General features: G+C 41.6%; 1 protein-coding gene across 1 annotated transcript in view; it reads right to left on the minus strand.

Annotated features, from left to right (window-relative positions):
* Positions 1–20,309, minus strand: part of LOC126252942 (hyaluronan mediated motility receptor-like) — a 181,905-nt gene that overhangs the window by 47,925 nt on the left and 113,671 nt on the right. Inside the window, exon 3 of the mRNA XM_049953951.1 lies at positions 14,063–17,082. Within this exon, the coding sequence (XP_049809908.1) occupies positions 14,063–17,082 (3,020 nt within the window). The remainder of the gene's footprint in view (positions 1–14,062; positions 17,083–20,309) is intronic.

Raw genomic sequence — 20,309 nt, forward strand, 5'->3', positions numbered from 1 at the left:
GGGGTTCGCATTGCTGGAAACCAAGTTTCCTGAAGTGCAATGCAGAAGAAAGGGTGAAGGCTGATAAGTTGGCGGAGCTCAGCTAGATGGTGGAAGAAACCGCTGCAGTTCCACTGGAGGATGGTATTGTCCATGTCTGAGAAAGGCGTGACGGGACTGGGAAGGCAGATTACGCCGCTGGGTCACCTGCTGCCTCCGATTGAGCACCTGTGCTAGTGCTTTCCATGGCATCTGAGGGACCGGCGAGATCAAGGTCCTCAGCAGACGCCAGAATCTCCACCTCGTCCTCAGACGCAGAGCTGGAAGGTTGCAGTGGGGTGGCTGCCACCACGAGTTCCTTGGGCTTAGAGCTCTTCTTCTTTGGTTTCTCACGCTGCTCTTTGGGTTTAACTGGCTGGGAGAGCTTCACCGATTCAGTCTCCGGGACTGAGGAGGATCGTGAAGCCCTTCGACCAGCTGATTGTGGGCACTTACGCCTCTGTCGGTCATCAGCCTTCCCGCTGGTGGAAACCTGGGAAGGGAGGGACCCAAGGGACCCCTTGCGAGCGTGAGAAGCCGAAGAAGTTGGACACTTCTCCGGCTTAGAAACAGGGACGGACGTCCCCGATGGGTGGGATGGTGTTGCTCCTGAGGTAGGTGGTGCAGGAGCAACCCGGTGGGTAGAGCCCCCCACTGTCAAGGGGGCAGGAGGAGTTGTACCACTCGTCGATCCGGCCGGAAGTCGCGAAACTGATGGGGTGAGCACAGGTGTTGTAGCAGCGGCGTAGGAAGATGACATTCTCACAGGATGTAATCTGTAGTATTTCCTTTTGGCCTCAGTATAAGTCAGTCGGTCCAGGGTCTTATATTCCATGATTTTGCGCTCTTTCTGGAAGATTCTGCAGTCTGGCGAGCAAGGTGAATGGTGCTCCCCGCAGTTGACACAGATGGGAGGCGGGGATGAGATGGGCATCCGCAATCTCGACATGTGAGGCTGGAAGTGCAGCGGGAAGACATATGGCCGAACTTCCAGCACTTGAAGCACCGTATCGGGGGAGGGATATAGGGCTTGACGTCACATCGGTAGACCATCACCTTGACCTTTTCCGGTAACGTATCACCCTCGAAGGCCAAGATGAAGGCACCGGTAGCAATCTGATTTTCCTTCCGACCCCGATGAATGCGCCCAACGAAATGTACACCTCTGCGCTCAAAGTTGGCGCGCAGTTCGTCATCAGACTGCAAAAGAAGGTCCTTATGGTAAATAACTCCCTGGACCATATTTAAACTCTTATGCGGTGTGATCGTAACAGCAACATCCCCCAACTTGTCAAAAGCAAGTAACCGTCAGGACTGGGCAGAGGATGCCGTTTGTATCAGTACCAATCCAGAGCGCATTTGGACTAGCCCTCCACCTCCCCAAACTTGTCCTCTAAATGCTCGACGAAGAACTGAGGCTTTGTGGAGAGAAAAGACTCCCTATCAGCTCTCGTACAAACTAACAATCGGGGCGAATAACTGCTACTGCCATCCTGAGATTTACGTTCCTCCCACGGTGAGGCCAGGGAGGGGAACGTTTTCGGATCGTACTTCTGAGCGTTAAATTGAGCCCGAGAACGCTTAGAGACTGCTGGCGGCTGGCCACCAGAGAGAGACGATGTACCACGCTTCATTGCGGGTCATCCGCCATGATGCCACCTACTCCGACCAAGGGCCCTCCCCACGGGCGCCACCCGGCCACAGCAAAGGCCACCTGGCAGGATGGCCATTGCCGGGAGTCCCAATACCCCAGGAGGATAGGCATCTACTCCTTGGCATACGTGGGGAGTTAACGGCGCAGGCATCAGTAGAGCGATCCCTGTGTTGTGAAGGGGCTACAACCAACAGGGTACATGGCGGCCCCTCCACAACGGACTGGCTACCGTGCTGGATGTTACGTAACATGTGGTCCATGGTCGCCGTCAGTGCAGAAAGAGGCACTGCACAGTGCAAGGTGTAATCTGCACGCAGGAACGTAGTCATGCCCAAGAGATGGAGAGCGGGCAGGACTGAAATTCAACAGCAAATAAGCTGGTGAAAGGTCTGATCGCAAGATGGACACAATGCACCAAGTAAGGCGCCCTTCCCCAATCGGCTCGCTCTTCAGAAAATTTTGAGAGATGGAGGTCAAACCCAACAGGGGACCATCACAGAAGGCCGAAAAGTTTGATACTCCTTTTAGTCGCCTCTTACGACAGGCAGGAATACCGTGGGCCTATTCTAACCCCCGAACCCGCAGGGGGCGGCGCGGGTGTTAACATGTCCAGAGCAGTTAAAGGGTTAAACAGATTTCAAGACCCAGCTTTAAATGGCGACTCTAGGAATATACTACAATTCCCTGTGTATTGCTCACATAGGGTTCATGAGAATAACATCAGAATAATTACTGCACACACAGAGGCATTCAGTCATTCTTCCGACACTCCTTACGTGAATGGAACAGGAAGAAATCCTAGTAACTGGTACGATGGGACGTATCCTCTGCCATGAACCTCATGGTGGTTTGCAGAGTATAGATGGAGATTTAGGTGTAGGTGTAGAGAAAATGGATCGTATATAAAGCCCTTTGTCTCTAGCTCATACGCTGCCAAGAAAGCCAGAATGAAATATTCACAGCATTTCTTGTATCTCTCAAACTGTTTCAGATATTGAAACGTGATTTTGGCGAATGATAGTACGCAAAGAAGAGAGTATTTCACCTTAAGATTAATGGGAGTTACTTCTATATACACAATATTCAAGTCACTAAGGATTTTTTCACTAAAATGATGTAATATTTAAGAGCCATCGATAGCTGATGAATGAGAACTATATGGGTGTGGACTAATATATGTGAAGAAATATTTGTTTATTTTTATACGAAGAATGGACTTTTTCATAAACTATTGACTTTCTTTCCATCAGTTGCTATTTTCTGATTTTGCTGCAATTTCAACTGCATTAGAATATTAGTGAGATGAATATTTATAAACCAGCTGTATTTTGAGGAAAGAAACTGATTAATGTGGCAAATAGGATACTAACATGCTACTCAGAACTCGTCACTGATAACTTTTCCCTGAACAAAATAAATCGCTGCTTCTACTGAAGTCTCAACAGAGTTCTATACCCCAGTGTACTTTTACTAACAAATTATGTGGACTGAAACTGAACAATGGATTTTGTTTCTGTATCTCAGTAACCTAAGATATATATGAAAACATAGCCTACCCTTTTTTCTTTCCTATCTGTATGCAGAATCAGGGACTGTACTGTTTCCATCACAATCATCTTTTAGTTTAACAAAGGTATTGGAACACTGTTTACATCTTGATGGGTAGTTGAGTGGATTTTGGAGATTTAAATGTTTTCATATTTTTTTTAACTCAGAGATGCAGAAAAAAAATTCTTTGGCCAGTGCCAGTCCATATCATTCATTATAAAAACGCACTCTAGTACAGGATTCCGCTGAAATTTCAATAGAAGTAGCAATTTATCTCACCAGACTTCTTATTCCCATTATTTTTCTTCGTGGAAACATTATCAGTGACATATTTTGAATAATACATAATTTTAAATTTCCTTTGTTTGCACATTAATATCTCCTCCTTTCACGAAAATACAGCGAAGTTTATAAAAATTTATCTCTGTGTTATTCTAACAGTTGAAATTGCAACAAAATCATAAAATAGCAACTGATGGAAAGACAAGACAACAGTTTATGTAAATGCCCTTTCTTGCTATAAATATAAACTAAAATTTCTTCACGTGTTATTCCACACCTACAGTAATACTTGTTTCACCAGCTATCGATGGCACTTAAATATTACACCATTTCAGTGAAAAAATTTGTACTGGCTTGATTATTGCAATACATATGGAAGTCACACATATTAATATATGTGTGAAATCCTCTCTTCTTTGCATACTATCATTTGCCAAAATCTTGTTTCAATATCTGAAACCATTTACAAGATACGAGAAATTCTGTGAATATTTTATTCTGGCTTCATCGGTGGCACCCAAGTTCCAGACGAAGTGCTTTATATACGATTCATTTTCTGGAGACTGGTAATATATAACAATATTTTTCAAAGTTTACAGAAAAATTCAATACATTAGCTACATTTTATATGCAGTAACATATGACTTAACACGCACCAAATGCAAATTCATAGCAACCTCTATTTTTCACTGCAAACTTTCCAAAATTCTTGCAGTATTTTACTTAATCCTGAAATATCACAATAAATATGCCCACTAACAAAAATGACAGACAGTTCATCATGAAGCAATGATATGTGGAAGAATCAAATTTTTTACCAGTTTTTTTTTTTTTTTTTCAGTAGTTTGAGAAAGACTGCAGTTTGGCCAGCTTGGCACCTTACCATTCATGGAGTCACACCAACCAGCTAGCTTCTACCCCATATCATACACCGTGATAGAGATTCAGCATGTGAGGTAGCCGTCACCCCCCTCTCCAAGCCGACAGTCGCACCATCTAGTAAACTTGCAGTGAACCTTACCCTGTGTGAGAGGGTCTTAACTCACCCTCCTACAGATTCATAGCTCATGGTGTTACCTATACCTGGCAATGCTGAAGGAATACTTTTGAACAGATGGACTCACACTCCAGTAAGGCAGGAATAGCAACAGCCAGCCCCAGCCCACCAAACATTGCACAGACAATTTATTATTATTATTATTATTATTATTATTGTTATTATTATTTACATCAATAAATGCAAGGAACCTTCACTTGCAACCATACACAAAGGGAGGTGAGCGCACTTCAAACAGTTCTGTGATGCTCAATGAAATCTGACACACAGGATTGGCTGACTGTCCCTACCACATGTGAAGCTGAAGAGATTCCTTGCCTATAAAACCCTACATTTTTTGAACGGAGTGTAGACTCAGGACAAGTCATGCGAATGTCAAACCAGTGACTATCTCCAATGCAGAACTTTGGATTTCTGCAGCTTTCCTCCCTGCAATTAGGCCTGGTAGCACTACGCCTCTCATAGGACTTTAATCTTTTTGTGGAGCCCCTCTGCACCACCTATACACTCTTAACAGTTGCTGCACATCTACTTAACTTCAGTGTTTGTTCCTTGGTATTTCCTTTCTCTGAAGGTTCCTTTGATAGCGTAGTTCAACATGTGTCCCCCCACCATAGAACACTTGGCCATCTCAGTTTTCAGCACTAACTTCACAGTAGTTAATAGGTGATTACCACTTGCACTACCTAAAGGTGACATGCAAACTGACTGGTTACAACAGACTGCATCTATTACAACTTCAATGTTAGCAACTGGCCTTCCACATTCATACAAAAATTTCCTTCTAAACAAGCAACAAAACTGAAATACTGTGAAATTTACAGAACATGTCAGCAATAGCTCAAAATAAAGTCAGTGCTGAATGGCAGAAAACACTGTCTCATGCTAAAAACATTGCTCTTCTGTCTACTTTCCTGAAACTACTGAAGCCACGGGAAACAAATTTGTTAGACAAACATTTACTGTTATTTTGTGGTAAATTTATTTTGTTCCAAGACAACTCTGGCTATTTTGCATGTCATAGTTGCTTATTAGTGCAACTGATGAAAAATAAAATTCATAACCCCTAAAACAATGTTTGTACATATGGTTTGAAATTCCAACTTACCAGTATTATTTGAGAAACAAGGAGTCTCCACATTCTCTGCTTTCAAAATATGTAAACAGGTTCACAAACAGAAATACAATCTTACATGACACTCAAAGAAGATTTTAACCTAATTAAAATTAAGTGTAAACAATGACATGACAAACTTGTTTGCCCTTTTTGTGAACTACATTGGAGTGTTGCAAAATACTCCAAACCCAAATCACTGTCAATTGTCTAACGAGTGACGATTTAACTAACGAGATCAGGAACCAAAAGCCAACTTCCATTAGTAAGGTAAGTGGTTAACTTGTTTCAATCATAACTGTGATGAAAACCAGGCATAACTCATTAATAGCTACATTGTCTTTCAGAGACAATGTGAGTATATGAATTCAGCTGTCAGTTGAGACAGTGTCCAGTTTGCTTTCCAAGTAATTTAATCACTGACATATCTTCAAGTTCAATATATTAACTGTGCCCATATCTTAAAACAACAGCAAAAGCTTTAATTCCATGTTCTTTGAACATTTTGTCCTGGGCACTCGCATTAGTCATTAGTAACATTTATATTTTCTGCGATGTATTTGGGTTGTGTTGTGTTGTGTTGTGTTGGTCCGACATTCTCTGCAATGTCAGTTCACTTTTCGGTGTTGGTCGAAATTCAAGTACAAATACTCTGTGATGAGCACTTCACTCTAGAGGCAAGGCAACTGTGTGAGAAGCTATATGCCTATTGTTACTGGACTTAAGCGAACACTAAATTTAGCTGTTATGAACATAGCAAATACTTCGCAATCTGTTTAGAGGAGAAAAGAAGGGGGGAAAAGGTGTATTTTGCATCCTTGTCAGTGGCTAGTAAAGTGGTCTTGAGAACAAGGGCTCCCCAGGAAGCAGTCAGAGCTGTGCAGAATATGGGTAAGCAAGTGGTTTGTTACTCTAATAAAAGAAAGAATGTACCATTTGGCTTTTACTGAATGACAGCTGCTCAATTTCTGCTTGTACTGGATGGTTACATTTAAAATGTAGCAACTCACAGAGGCCCAGTGTGGGCTGTAATTATTGTATGGCAGCAAAACTTGGTATATATGCTAAAGCATTAATGTGCAACTTATTTATGCTGGGGAAAAAAGTTAGTCCCAATTTTGGTCACCAGGTGCAAGTCTGGCACTGTACACAGTTTGTATGACAGTACGAAGTCCATGCCGTCATTTTACACACCATAAATGAGTGAACAATATAGCTATTGAGAAGAGAGACTGTGCACTGTTAGTGATACTGTTAAGTGAATGGCAGCAATTACAGTAATGCACTGATAGAGTATTGCCGACTAATGTTACTAAATAGTTTAAACAAACAATCCTGTTGGAAGAACATACGCAACTGAGCATTATATCAGAGGTTGAAAATACTGCTTCAGTTGTAAATTTCTTTTATAAAAGAAATTTATAACAGAAATTTACAGCTGAAGCAGTATTTTCAACTTCTGAAATAGTTTAAAGAACATGGTAATGAAATTTGAGTACCCGGGTGAGCTTCATGAGGCACCTAGAAGAGGAAGGCACCCTATCCTGGTGGAAGTTATTGACGAGGTTGTGTTTCTGTAACTGACTGTGCAGCATGTGACCTGAGGAGTACTAGTGATTGCACTGTGTCACGAGAATTGTCCATCCCATGGTCAATGGTACAGACAGGTTTATGATCTATCTTACACTGGTACCTGTACAGGATCCAGACAGTGCAGCAACTGAAATCCCATGAGCTGCAGCAACATTCTGAACTTCCTGTTTGCTTTCTGGTACAGGCTGACGTTAATTACATGTGGCCAAGCAACATTTTATGGACCGACGAAGCACATTTTACACAACAGGCTGCAATAAGTACACAGAAGTGCCAAATTTGTGGTACTGTTAAACTGCTTGTTGCGCACAAAGAGCCACTACACTTGCAGTATGTGACTGTAGTGTGGATTCATAAGCACCTTTATTCGTGGTCCATTCTTCCTTGAGATAATACACCCATAGCGCCTGTCAGGTGTACCGTGACATCTGCACATTATCAAGACCTCACTGTACAGCATATGATTACTGCTTTGGAAGAGTGCAACTGTGTGGAAACCACCATTTTCATGAAAGATAGGGCAACACCTCATGTCACTTGAACAGTGAAAGATCTGCTTAATATAACCTACCACAAATGTGAGGTTATCCGGTTGCATGGTTGCAAGGTCACCTGATCTGCATTTTCGTGACCTTTCACTCCAGGTAAGTAACAAAGAATGCATTTACCAGGGAACATTCAATCTCTACCTGATCTGAAGGAAAGTATACAGGAACACATTGCTCAGATTCTACCAGAACTGTTGCGAGCAACTGTTGATTACAAACAATGGAAACTCCATGTAGAAATATTAACAATGCAGGAAATGACAGATTGCTACTTACTGCAAAGAAGACATGTTAAGTTGCAGACAGACACAATTAAAAGTAACTTATACAAAACTTCCAGCCACAGCCTTCATCAGCAAAAGAGAAACACACCACGCATTCTGGCCGACATGCTGGAGTTGGCAGTCATGGCATGAGACGTGCTTGCTTATATGTATGAATGGTGTGTGTTTCTCTTTTGCTGATGAAGGCTGTGGCCAAAATTTTTATGTAATTGTATTAATTGTGACTGTCTGCAACTTACATCTACATCTACATTTATACTCCGCAAGCCACCCAACGGTGTGTGGCGGAGGGCACTTTACGTGCCACTGTCATTACCTCCCTTTCCTGTTCCAGTCGCGTATGGTTCGCGGGAAGAACGACTGTCTGAAAGCCTCCGTGCGCGCTCTAATCTCTCTAATTTTACATTCGTGATCCCCTCGGGAGGTATAAGTAGGGGGAAGCAATATATTCGATACCTCATCCAGAAACGCACCCTCTCGAAACCTGGCTAGCAAGCTACACCGCGATGCAGAGCGCCTCTCTTGCAGAGTCTGCCACTTGAGTTTATTAAACATCTCCGTAACGCTATCACGGTTACCAAATAACCCTGTGACGAAACGCACCGCTCTTCTTTGGATCTTCTCTATCTCCTCCGTCAACCTGATCTGGTACGGATCCCACACTGATGAGCAATACTCAAGTATAGGTCGAACGAGTGTTTTGTAAGCCACCTCCTTTGTTGATGGACTACATTTTCTAAGCACTCTCCCAATGAATCTCAACCTGGTACCCGCCTTACCAACAATTAATTTTATATGATCATTCCACTTCAAATCGTTCCGCACGCATACTCCCAGATATTTTACAGAAGTAACTGCTACCAGTGTTTGCTCCGCTATCATATAATCATACAATAAAGGGTCCTTCTTTCTATGTATTCGCAATACATTACATTTGTCTATGTTAAGGGACAGTTGCCACTCCCTGCACCAAGTGCCTATCCGCTGCAGATCTTCCTGCATTTCGCTACAATTTTCTAATGCTGCAACTTCTCTGTATACTACAGCATCATCCGCGAAAAGCCGCATGGAACTTCCGACACTATCTACTAGGTCATTTATATATATTGTGAAAAGCAATGGTCCCATAACACTCCCCTGTGGCACGCCAGAGGTTACTTTAACGTCTGTAGACGTCTCTCCATTGAGAACAACATGCTGTGTTCTGTTTGCTAAAAACTCTTCAATCCAGCCACACAGCTGGTCTGATATTCCGTAGGCTCTTACTTTGTTTATCAGGCGACAATGCGGAACTGTATCGAACGCCTTCCGGAAGTCAAGAAAAATAGCATCTACCTGGCAGCCTGTATCTAATATTTTCTGGGTCTCATGAACAAACAACGCGAGTTGGGTCTCACACGATCGCTGTTTCCGGAATCCATGTTGATTCCTACATAGCAGATTCTGGGTTTCCAAAAACGACATGATACTCGAGCAAAAAACATGTTCTAAAATTCTACAACAGATCGACATCAGAGATATAGGTCTATAGTTTTGCGCATCTGCTCGACGACCCTTCTTGAAGACTGGGACTACCTGTGCTCTTTTCCAATCATTTGGAACCCTCCGTTCCTCTAGAGACTTGCGGTACACGGCTGTTAGAAGGGGGGCAAGTTCTTTCGCGTACTCTGTGTAGAATCGAATTGGTATCCCGTCAGGTCCAGTGGACTTTCCTCTGTTGAGTGATTCCAGTTGCTTTTCTATTCCTTGGACACTTATTTCGATGTCAGCCATTTTTTCGTTTGTGCGAGGATTTAGAGAAGAAACTGCAGTGCGGTCTTCCTCTGTGAAACAGCTTTGGAAAAAGGTGTTTAGTATTTCAGCTTTACACGTGTCATCCTCTGTTTCAATGCCATCATCATCCCGGAGTGTCTGGATATGCTGTTTTGAGCCACTTACTGATTTAACGTAAGACCAGAACTTCCTAGGATTTTCTGTCAAGTCGGTACATAGAATTTTACTATCGAATTCACTGAACGCTTCTCGCATAGCCCTCCTTACGCTAACTTTGACATCGCTTAGCTTCTGTTTGTCTGAGAGGGTTTGGCTGCGTTTAAACTTGGAGTGAAGCTCTCTTTGCTTTCGCAGTAGTTTCCTAACTTCGTTGTTGTACCACGGTGGGTTTTTCCCGTCCCTCACAGTTTTACTCGGCACGTGCCTGTCTAAAACGCATTTTACGATTGCCTTGAACTTTTTCCATAAACACTCAACATTGTCAGTGTCGGAAGAGAAATTTTCGTTTTGATCTGTTAGGTAGTCTGAAATCTGCCTTCTATTACTCTTGCTAAACAGATAAACCTTCCTCCCTTTTTTAATATTCTTATTAACTTCCATATTCAGGGATGCTGCAACGGCCTTATGATCACAGATTCCCTGTTCTGCACTTACAGAGTCGAAAAGTTCGGGTCTGTTTGTTATCAGTAGGTCCAAGATGTTATCTCCACGAGTCGGTTCTCTGTTTAATTGCTCGAGGTAATTTTCGGATAGTGCACTCAGTATAATGTCACTCGATGCTCTGTCCCTACCACCCGTCCTAAACATCTGAGTGTCCCAGTCTATATCTGGTAAATTGAAATCTCCACCTAAGACTATAACATGCTGAGGAAATTTATGTGAAATGTATTCCAAATTTTCTCTCAATTGTTCTGCCACTAACGCTGCTGAGTCGGGAGGTCGGTAAAAGGAGCCAATTATTAACCTAGCTCGGTTGTTGAGTGTAACCTCCACCCATAATAATTCACAGGAACTATCCACTTCTAATTCACTACAGGATAAACTACTACTAACAGCGACGAACACTCCACCACCGGTTGCATGCAATCTATCCTTCCTAAACACCGTCTGTACCTTTGTAAAAATTTCGGCAGAATTTATCTCTGGCTTAAGCCAGCTTTCTGTACCTATAACGATTTCAGCTTCGGTGCTTTCTATCAGCGCTTGAAGTTCCGGTACTTTACCAACGCAGCTTCGACAGTTGACAATTACAATACTGATTGCTGCTGCTTGGTCCCCGCATGTCCTGACTTTGCCCCGCACCCGTTGAGGCTGTTGCCCTTTCTGTACTTGCCCAAGGCCATCTAACCTAAAAAACCGCCCAGCCCACGCCACACAACCCCTGCTACCCGTGTAGCCGCTTGTTGCGTGTAGTGGACTCCTGACCTATCCAGCGGAACCCGAAACCCCACCACCCTATGGCGCAAGTCGAGGAATCTGCAGCCCACATGGTCGCAGAACCGTCTCAGCCTCTGATTCAGACCCTCCACTCGGCTCTGTACCAAAGGTCCGCAGTCAGTCCTGTCGACGATGCTGCAGATGGTGAGCTCTGCTTTCATCCCGCTAGCGAGACTGGCAGTCTTCACCAAATCAGATAGCCGCCGGAAGCCAGAGAGGATTTCCTCCGATCCATAGCGACACACATCATTGGTGCCGACATGAGCGACCACCTGCAGATGGGTGCACCCTGTACCCTTAATGGCATCCGGAAGGACCCTTTCCACATCTGGAATGACTCCCCCCGGTATGCACACGGATTGCACATTGGTTTTCTTCCCCTCTCTTGCTGCCATTTCCCTAAGGGGCCCCATTACGCGCCTGACGTTGGAGCTCCCAACTACGAGTAAGCCCACCCTCTGCGACCGCCCGGATCTTGCAGACTGAGGGGCAACCTCTGGAACAGGACAAGCAGCCATGTCAGGCCGAAGATCAGTATCAGCCTGAGACAGAGCCTGAAACCGGTTCGTCAGACAAACTGGAGAGGCCTTCCGTTCAGCCCTCCGGAATGTCTTTCGCCCCCTGCCACACCTTGAGGCGACCTCCCACTCTACCACAGGTGAGGGATCAGCCTCAATGCGGGCAGTATCCCGGGTAACCACAGTCTTAGTCCAGTTGGGGGATGCGTGGGACGAGCTGGCCGTCCCCGACAAACCCCCATCCGGACCCCCACAGTGATGCCCATTGGCAACAGCCTCAAGCTGTGTGACCGAAGCCAACACTGCCTGAAGCTGGGAGCGAAGGGATGCCAACTCAGCCTGCATCCGAACACAGCAGTTGCAGTCCCTATCCATGCTAAAAACTGTTTTGCAAAGAACGTCTGAACTGATCTACAGAGAGCGCAAACAAATCGACAAAATTTAAACGGTTATTAAAATACAAGATTGCCTAGTAAATGCAGTAATGCTGCTACTTGCGCACTGCTGACACACTGCTCGACAGCGGAAGGAGACTACGCGATTTTACACTATTCAGGTACTAAAACGCGATGCTACAACTCTCAAATACTATAATACGCCCGAAATTTATGTATCAAACAATGCAAGTACCAAAAACACGCAAAGAAATTAAGAATTAAACTATATAAGAAATGAGTGAGCTAGGAGTATACGACTTGCTGCTGCAGCTGCTTATCCAACGGCGGCAGGGAGCACACTGACTGTGACCAACCGACACTGGCCGTTCAAAACAAAAACAGAAGACAAACGACTACGCGAATTTACACTATTCAGGTACTAAAACGCGATGCTACAACTCTCAAATACTATAATACGCCCGAAATTTATGTATCAAACAATGCAAGTACCAAAAACACGCAAAGAAATTAATAATTAAACTATGTAAGAAATGAGTGAGCTAGGAGTATACGACTTGCTGCTGCAGCTGCTTATCCAACGGCGGCAGGGAGCAACTTAACAAGTCTTCTGTACAGTAAGTAGCGATCTGCCTTTTGCTACATTGTTGGACCGTTGATTATGTTGTTTTAAGAATACAGCATCTCATTGACCTCTCTGGTGCTCATACTGAACAAACTGGGTAAGTGGCAGTTAATAATAAAAAAATCAACATTATGCCTTTGTCATTTGTTTGACCTATCCTGCCCACATCCTGTTCCTAACCCATTACATATGGAAACATTTCCATACATCTTTCTTGCATTAACACCACCAGATTTGCACCTGGTGGATACAATTGGAGCCAATTTTTTCCCAGCCTAAATAAGTTCAGCATTAACACATTAGAATATCTACCATGTTCCACTGGCATATAATAATTACAGCCCTTAATGGAGCTATGTGGATAGCTGCACTTTAATTATAACCACCCATTAGCTGGCAACACGGCTGAGATAGAGTTGCATTGGTAATGAGGGCACATGGGAAGAACCAACGATGTTTTAAGAATAGAGCATCTCATTGACCTCTCTGGTGCTCATACTGAACAAACTGGGTAGTGGCAGTTAATAATAAAAAACACTGTCAGTGATGGCAACCAAATATGAAGAAACCACAAAGTGTTGCTGGCTTTTTTAAAAACATAACAGTAAACCTAAGATGTAAAAATTTAGACTGTCTAACATAGCAACAGTAACACTACATTAGTGCAGTAAAAAAAGCCAGTCAAGTGTCGCAATATGTACACAGCTGTGCCTGCATTGAGTAGAAATGAAATTTCCGTACCTCAAAGGAGGCTTTGAACACAACAGTGCTTTACTAGGCCTGGTTCTATGGGAGACTATACCTAACCCTGTCCCCCTCAAAGATAAATGACTGGCCAAGTGAGTTGTAGGAGTAGGTGTTGATGGGGAGGCAACAGGTCTGTTTAATGCGGTATCGATTTTCATGGTGCTTGGTTTTGCCACTACATTTTGATATAAGTGAAATCATAACCGCCACAAATATATGTAATCCAACACTTCCTTAAGTAGCAGTCGAGACTCCTTATCTGAAATGTTTTATACTGCAAAAATAACTGCCAACCTAGATCTTGTCAGCAACCTTATTTGGCAAGAGTACCAAATTTTGCTTACATACTCCCCTTTCTTTCCTCTGCAATTCAGTAGTCCAGGTATGAGGAGTAAGAATTTTTTTGCACAGAGAACAACAACTTTAATGTCTACAGTGAAGGAAAAACAAGAACAAGTCTCAAAAATACCTGTTAAATTGGTCCTCTGCAGTCGTCAACTTCAATCTCAATTCCACCACAGTGTTTTCAAGCTCAGCAAGTTTACATTTATCAATCTTATTTTTTGTTTCTGCTTCAAGTTTCTTAACTGACAATTTCAGAAACTTTATTTCTTGTTCTGCTTTTGCCAACTCTTTGTCAGCCAAAATCTTACACTGCTGGAGGTCATTCTTCTCTTGGCTAAGGCAATCAATTTCATGCTGCTTGTCATTCAAAATATTTTGCATATCTTGAATTGTCAGTTGTAGTTTCTCAAGCTCTTGAGATTTTTCTTCGAGTAGTAACTTGTTTGTTGAAAGCTCTGACAGTGAACCTGAAATTTCATCATTAAGCTGCTGAATTTGAGACATCAGCTGTGACTTAGTATTTTCTGCTTCAAGTAACTTTTTTTCTGCAGCTTCAAACTTTTCTGGACTGTATCTTTCTTTAAATTCATCCAACTCTGATTTCAGCTCTCTAATTGCCTCATCTTTTGAAGCAACTTCACACTGAAGTCTGACTATATTACTCTCAGCTTCTTCTATTTCCTTTTCTTTGATAATCTTTATATTTTCGAGATTAGATATTTGCTTCAAATGTTCTTCACTGCATTTTTTCAGTGTTGATAAATTTACTGTGATTTCGTCTCTCTCCAGTTTTAAATTATTAAGTTCAGTCTCACACTGGCTTTGTTTTAGTAAGGCACAGTTCAATTGAAGAGTTATGTCCATTATTTCATTACCACTAACTTCCACATTTCTTTTAAGATCCATGTTTTGCACTGACAAATTATCTACACAAGCTTGAATATCTGCATTTAACGCGGTTAAATCAACTATATGCTGTGCTGATTTCTGAGAAAAGTCTCTGTTTACTTCAAGTTCCTGCATAAGCTGACCAATCTGTTTCTGAGCACATTCTTTGTGGTGGTCCAATTTTTCAGCAATAACATCAATCTCTGCTTCTGACCGCTTCAGTGCATCCTCTAGCTCGGATACGCGTTCTTCGTAGGACTTTGCCTGCTGCTCCAAAGAACTTTGGGTTTGTAAGAGTTCTTTTTCACTTGCCTGCAATCGCATCTGGAGTTCTTGAATGTTTGCATCTTGCTCTTGTGATGCAGTTTCTAATTGTACAACATATTCGTTTACTTGATGCAATTTTTCTGTAAACATAGAAAGTTGACCAGCAAATGAATCTACGTCATGTCTCATACTCTGCATATTCTGAGTTTTCAGTACTGATTTACATTTTAAAGTATCTATTTTCTCAAGCAGCTCATTTCGGATTTGTTCTATCTGCATCAGATTTTCTTTTTCAATCTTTTGTAATTCTTCCTCTTGTGTGATCAGTTTCTCCTTGTAGCCTGCCACTTCTGCAATTAATTCTTCTTTTTCTGCTTCAAGCTGGTCCCTTGTCGCAGTCAGTTGCTCCACATCTTTCTCACTTTCTAAAAGACGAACACCTAGAGCCTGCAAGCTGTCTCTAAGATTTCTATTGCCAACTTCAAATTTACGATTCTGATCCTCGGATGCTTCTAGGGAGCATTTCAGAGTTGCCATCGATTCTTTACACAGGTTGTGCTCCACACTTACAGAATCCAATTTGTCTTTCAGTTCTACTATTGTTACCTGCTGCTCAACATTTGAAACTCTAAGTTCATCTCGTGTGGCTGTAATCTGACCTATTTCATTCTGTAACACAGCTAAAGCAGCAGATATTCTATGGAGTTCTTCAGTTTTCAAGGCTAACTTGTCCTCAGTATCGACTTTTTCTTTCTTTAACAGCAAAACTGATTCCTCTAAGTCAGAAATTGTTTTTTCTGAGTCTCTCTTCATACCTTCTATCTTCAAGTCCATATAATTCTCCAGCTCCTTGACTTTATTGCTATGCAGTTGCAAAATGTGTTTTATCAATGTTTCATACTTTAAACTTATTTCTTTTAGTTTCAGTGCACATTCCTCAGAAAATCTATTTATATACGAAAATGTATCGTCTAAGTTCTGAAACTGCTCTAATAAGATCTTAAAATCTTTATCATGTTTCAGTTTCATGTCAGCATACTCTGTTTTCTGGATTTCACACTCTGCAATCAACTCTGAGACTTCCATTTCCTTGGCACTCAGCACAGCTTCCAAACTAGTTTTTGCCATCTTATATTCTGTGCAATCTGTCTCCAAGTTTCTAAGCTGTTCCTCAAGAGCAAGCTTTTCTACAGAATGCCTGCTTTCTATCTGTTCTATCTGTTTTTCAAGCTTTTCAATATTTTTGCTATATTCACACAGCAATGCAGCCTTTTCTATGTTATGTTCACTGACCATTTTATCACGTTCTGCTTTGCAGTCCTCAAACTCAACTTCCAATGATGAAAGTTCACCCTGTAACATAAGTATCATCTGCTGTTTTTGTGCAACCTTTGATGATAAGTCAGAATTTATAGCTTTCTCTTCCAACACTTGAGATTCCCAGTCACGTTGCAATTTTTCTGAACCCTGTTTAAGATCATTGAATGTTTCATTAAGTCTCCTGTGGGATTCTTCCAGCATCCTGTACTCTTCATCATGTGAATTCTTGAGTTCCTGATATTTTATCTTTTCGGCTTGCAATGTTTCTTTCATCAGTTCAAGCTCATTATTCAAAACACAACATTTATCTTGACTTATCTGTAGGGACAATTTATTTTTGGATAACTCTTCAGTCATTTCATTTTGAATACTGCTTAAATTCTTTTTGTCAATTTCCAATTGAGAAATTGCAACCTCTAATGACAGACACCTACTTCTACATTCTTTCAATTCTCTTGACAATTCCTCAATTTTTTCACTGGTAAATGATCTGTCCATGCTATCAAATCGCAATCTCCTTTTGCCATCACAGTTGAAGCAGCCATCATCTGACTGTGTGTCAATGTCTTCTGTATCTGTCGCACTGTCCTTTTTACCAGCATGCTGCAATCCAGTGGTTTGGGACCTGGATCTCTGGGAATTCTCTCTTAGTTTCCTTGGCGGTTGTGGCTGAAAATAAAGAATTCAGTTTAGAATAAATGCCTGCACTAAAATACCAGCTGTGATTTATTTCATGTCCAAACACAAATCTTTCAATATTGGTCTGAATAATACGAATAAAATATAGTAACAGTGAAAGCTTGAAGCAGAAATAATATTATGTGATATGTACATAGATGACCAGCTGAGTCTGTCTATAGAGTCGTAATGTATTAGTATTGTATGGTGTCAACCAAGTGAGTCAGATGATTTCCATCATATTTCTCACTATAATATTTCAGACATTGTCTTGTTGATAAATTACAAACAATATTCCCACAAGATGTTAATAAACTGTACCATCAGTAATTCTACTCACAGACCATTGCTTTAAACTGACTGCATTGCAAAGGTTGGGTGTTGAAATATGTGACACTTCTTGCATCATGGAGGACTTCAAATTTGGAAGATTAGGCAAGGATTCTGTGAACAGACATATTTCTTAATGTTTAGTGAAGCGAACCCTCATCAAGGCATTACGATACTGTGAGTGCCCCATTGCTTCTTGGGGAAGAGAGAAGACAGACAGTAGCTCAAACTTATAGCAGGAAACACTATTGTTTGTTCTGACGTGCAATCCGAAATCTGCTCAATGAATAAAATCCATTCTTATAAAGTATATTTCACAACACAGAGTATGAAGATATTGGCAAAAAATGAAGAAAGAAAAAGCATCCAACCCAGACATTGGCAAAAAATGAAGAAGAAAAAGCATTCAATCACAGTATTGATGCAGACCAGAGGAACATATATTACTCTGGAGCATGAATCTCCAGCACTAAAAAGTTTAAGGATTTACTGACCTAACCAAACATAAATGATAAATTTATTAAAACTCTCAATTAATACTCTTGTTTCATGTACAAATGTAAGGCTCCATGAAATCCTATAATGCTCAAATCATCCACAAATTAAGTAGCAAGCACAAAGACTGCAATACTCAACAGAAACTACATAGTTCAACAGAAGGGGTAGTTCCATGAACACAAGGGTAAAAAAAAAATATTAATTTGCAATTAATAATTATGTTTAAATTGTATTTGAACACCACATACATTGTTTGTTTTGTATGAGACAACAAACCAAAGTCTGTACAAAAATTTGAGTTCACTGAGACAAGCTGTTGAGAAAATATCTTAACTGAGACAAGTGTCCATTTTGATTAATAAGGTAGGTGTAATTTCGAAATCTTTAAAATTTCCCGATTGGTTGTGGGATTAGCTGATGTTATTTATAAAGAAACTAGTCTCTAGAATCACCACAAGACCAGCACAGCCAAGATGTTTTAAAATGTCATTGAGATTATCTAAATGATAACGCTTCCATCATATAAAGGAAATAAAATTCAAATGGTGAAAGCGTTATCATTTAGATTCCATTTTACTGTGACTCCATATAATATGAAAATCCTCTTCATGGATTTGCCACTGGATCACATTGTGCAAATACCACAATATTTCCTTGGAGCAACTGTCGAACATCTTCAGGTGGTTCAAGCTTGCTGGTGGCTAGGTACGACGACTGATGGTATTTGCACGTTGATGCCTCGTTTCTAGAACATGCGCACGAAGAATTCACAGGTGTAGAAATCGTGCATGTGCAACAATGATTTGCAAATAGATGGTGCCATACTTAAATGCCCTCTGCCGAAAATCGCAAAGCGGCTCTCCTATGCGTGCACTGTACGCTGGGTTTACTAACAGTGTGGCCAGACGTTACTAGTCTTGATTTAATAGCAGCCAATGCAGGGTTCCAGGCTGTAGTCAGTTGAGATCCTGCATCCCTGTTGACGAGATTATCGGCTGTATGCATATGTATTGCTTCCTTAATAACGCGATCCCATAAAGATGATGCCAGGGATAAAACTTCTGCTTTTCCATAAATCATGTGATGTCCTGTACTCAGACGGTGTTCTGAAATTGTTGACGCTGATGTCATTGCTGTGTTCTTGTACTGTGCGACATGTCTGGCCTATATATGCTGCCCCACACTGACAAGGAATCTTTTACACACCTCATTTCCTCAGGCCAAGATCATACTTGACCAAACCCAACAGGTTTCTCAGTTTCGCAGATGGTTGAAAATCCACTTAATGCCATATCTTCCGAGGACTCTTCCGGTTCTTGACGACATGGCACCAAAATATGGCAAAAAGACCAACGTGGTGGGTACAAGATTCCTTGTCAATGTGGGGAAACATATACAGGCCAGACATTCTGCACAGTACAAGAACACTGCAATGACATCAGCCTGGAACCCTGCATTGGCTGCTATTAAATCACGACATGAAAAATCAAGATTTTTCAATGACAGACCCGTCATTGGTCTAGTACGATTTCTTACTGAGAAACGTCTGGCTGCACTGTCAATATACACAGTGTCAAGTGCACGCACAGGAGAGACGAGAAACGCTCTGCGATTTTCGGCAGAGGGCATTTGAGTATGGCACCATCTATCTGCAAATCATTGCACATGCGTGATTTTTGCACCTGTGCATTCTTCACACAGGTGTTCTAGGAACGGGGCATCAACGTGCAGATACCGTCATTCATACCTAGCCACCAGCAAGGTTGAACCACCTGAAGATGTCTGACAGTTTCAGGAAATATTTGCACAAAGTAATCCGGCAGCAAACCCGAGAATACTATTTACAACATATCCGCCGGGAAAGCTTGAAAAGCCACAATATGAAAATTGTTGAGATTAGTTTTCAATTCGATTTAAACCAGATTGTGAAACATTTTGTCAATGATTTTGGGTGGTTTGACACCTCCAGGAAAGGGCTAAAATATAAGAAACACTTGTTTCAGATTGCTTCTCACTAACAACTGAAGCTCAACTGCAATTTCTGACCTAATTGTTACCAATATGTTAGTGCTGGTAGTGTACTGGTGTTTTGATCCTAGCCAATGTTTTAATAACCAACTGTTTGCTTTGAATTTGCTTTCATCAGAGCAAGTAACATAAAAGTGTGAAACTAGAGATTCAGCTGTTTCTATATTTGTAGACTTGCTCACCCTGCTACAATGGTTCTTGTGTCCATCTTGTTTACCTTTGCTTAACATGGTAAAAGATAGCTAACAGGATGAAAGATTAGGGTTTACCATCCCATCGACAATTTCATCATTAGGGATGTAGCAAAACCACATACTGGAAAATGACGTGAGAAGGAAATTGGTTGTGTCCTTTTCAAAGTA

This window comes from Schistocerca nitens, chromosome 4 (genome assembly GCF_023898315.1).
Source record: "Schistocerca nitens isolate TAMUIC-IGC-003100 chromosome 4, iqSchNite1.1, whole genome shotgun sequence".
In the NCBI taxonomy this organism is placed as follows: domain Eukaryota; kingdom Metazoa; phylum Arthropoda; class Insecta; order Orthoptera; family Acrididae; genus Schistocerca; species Schistocerca nitens.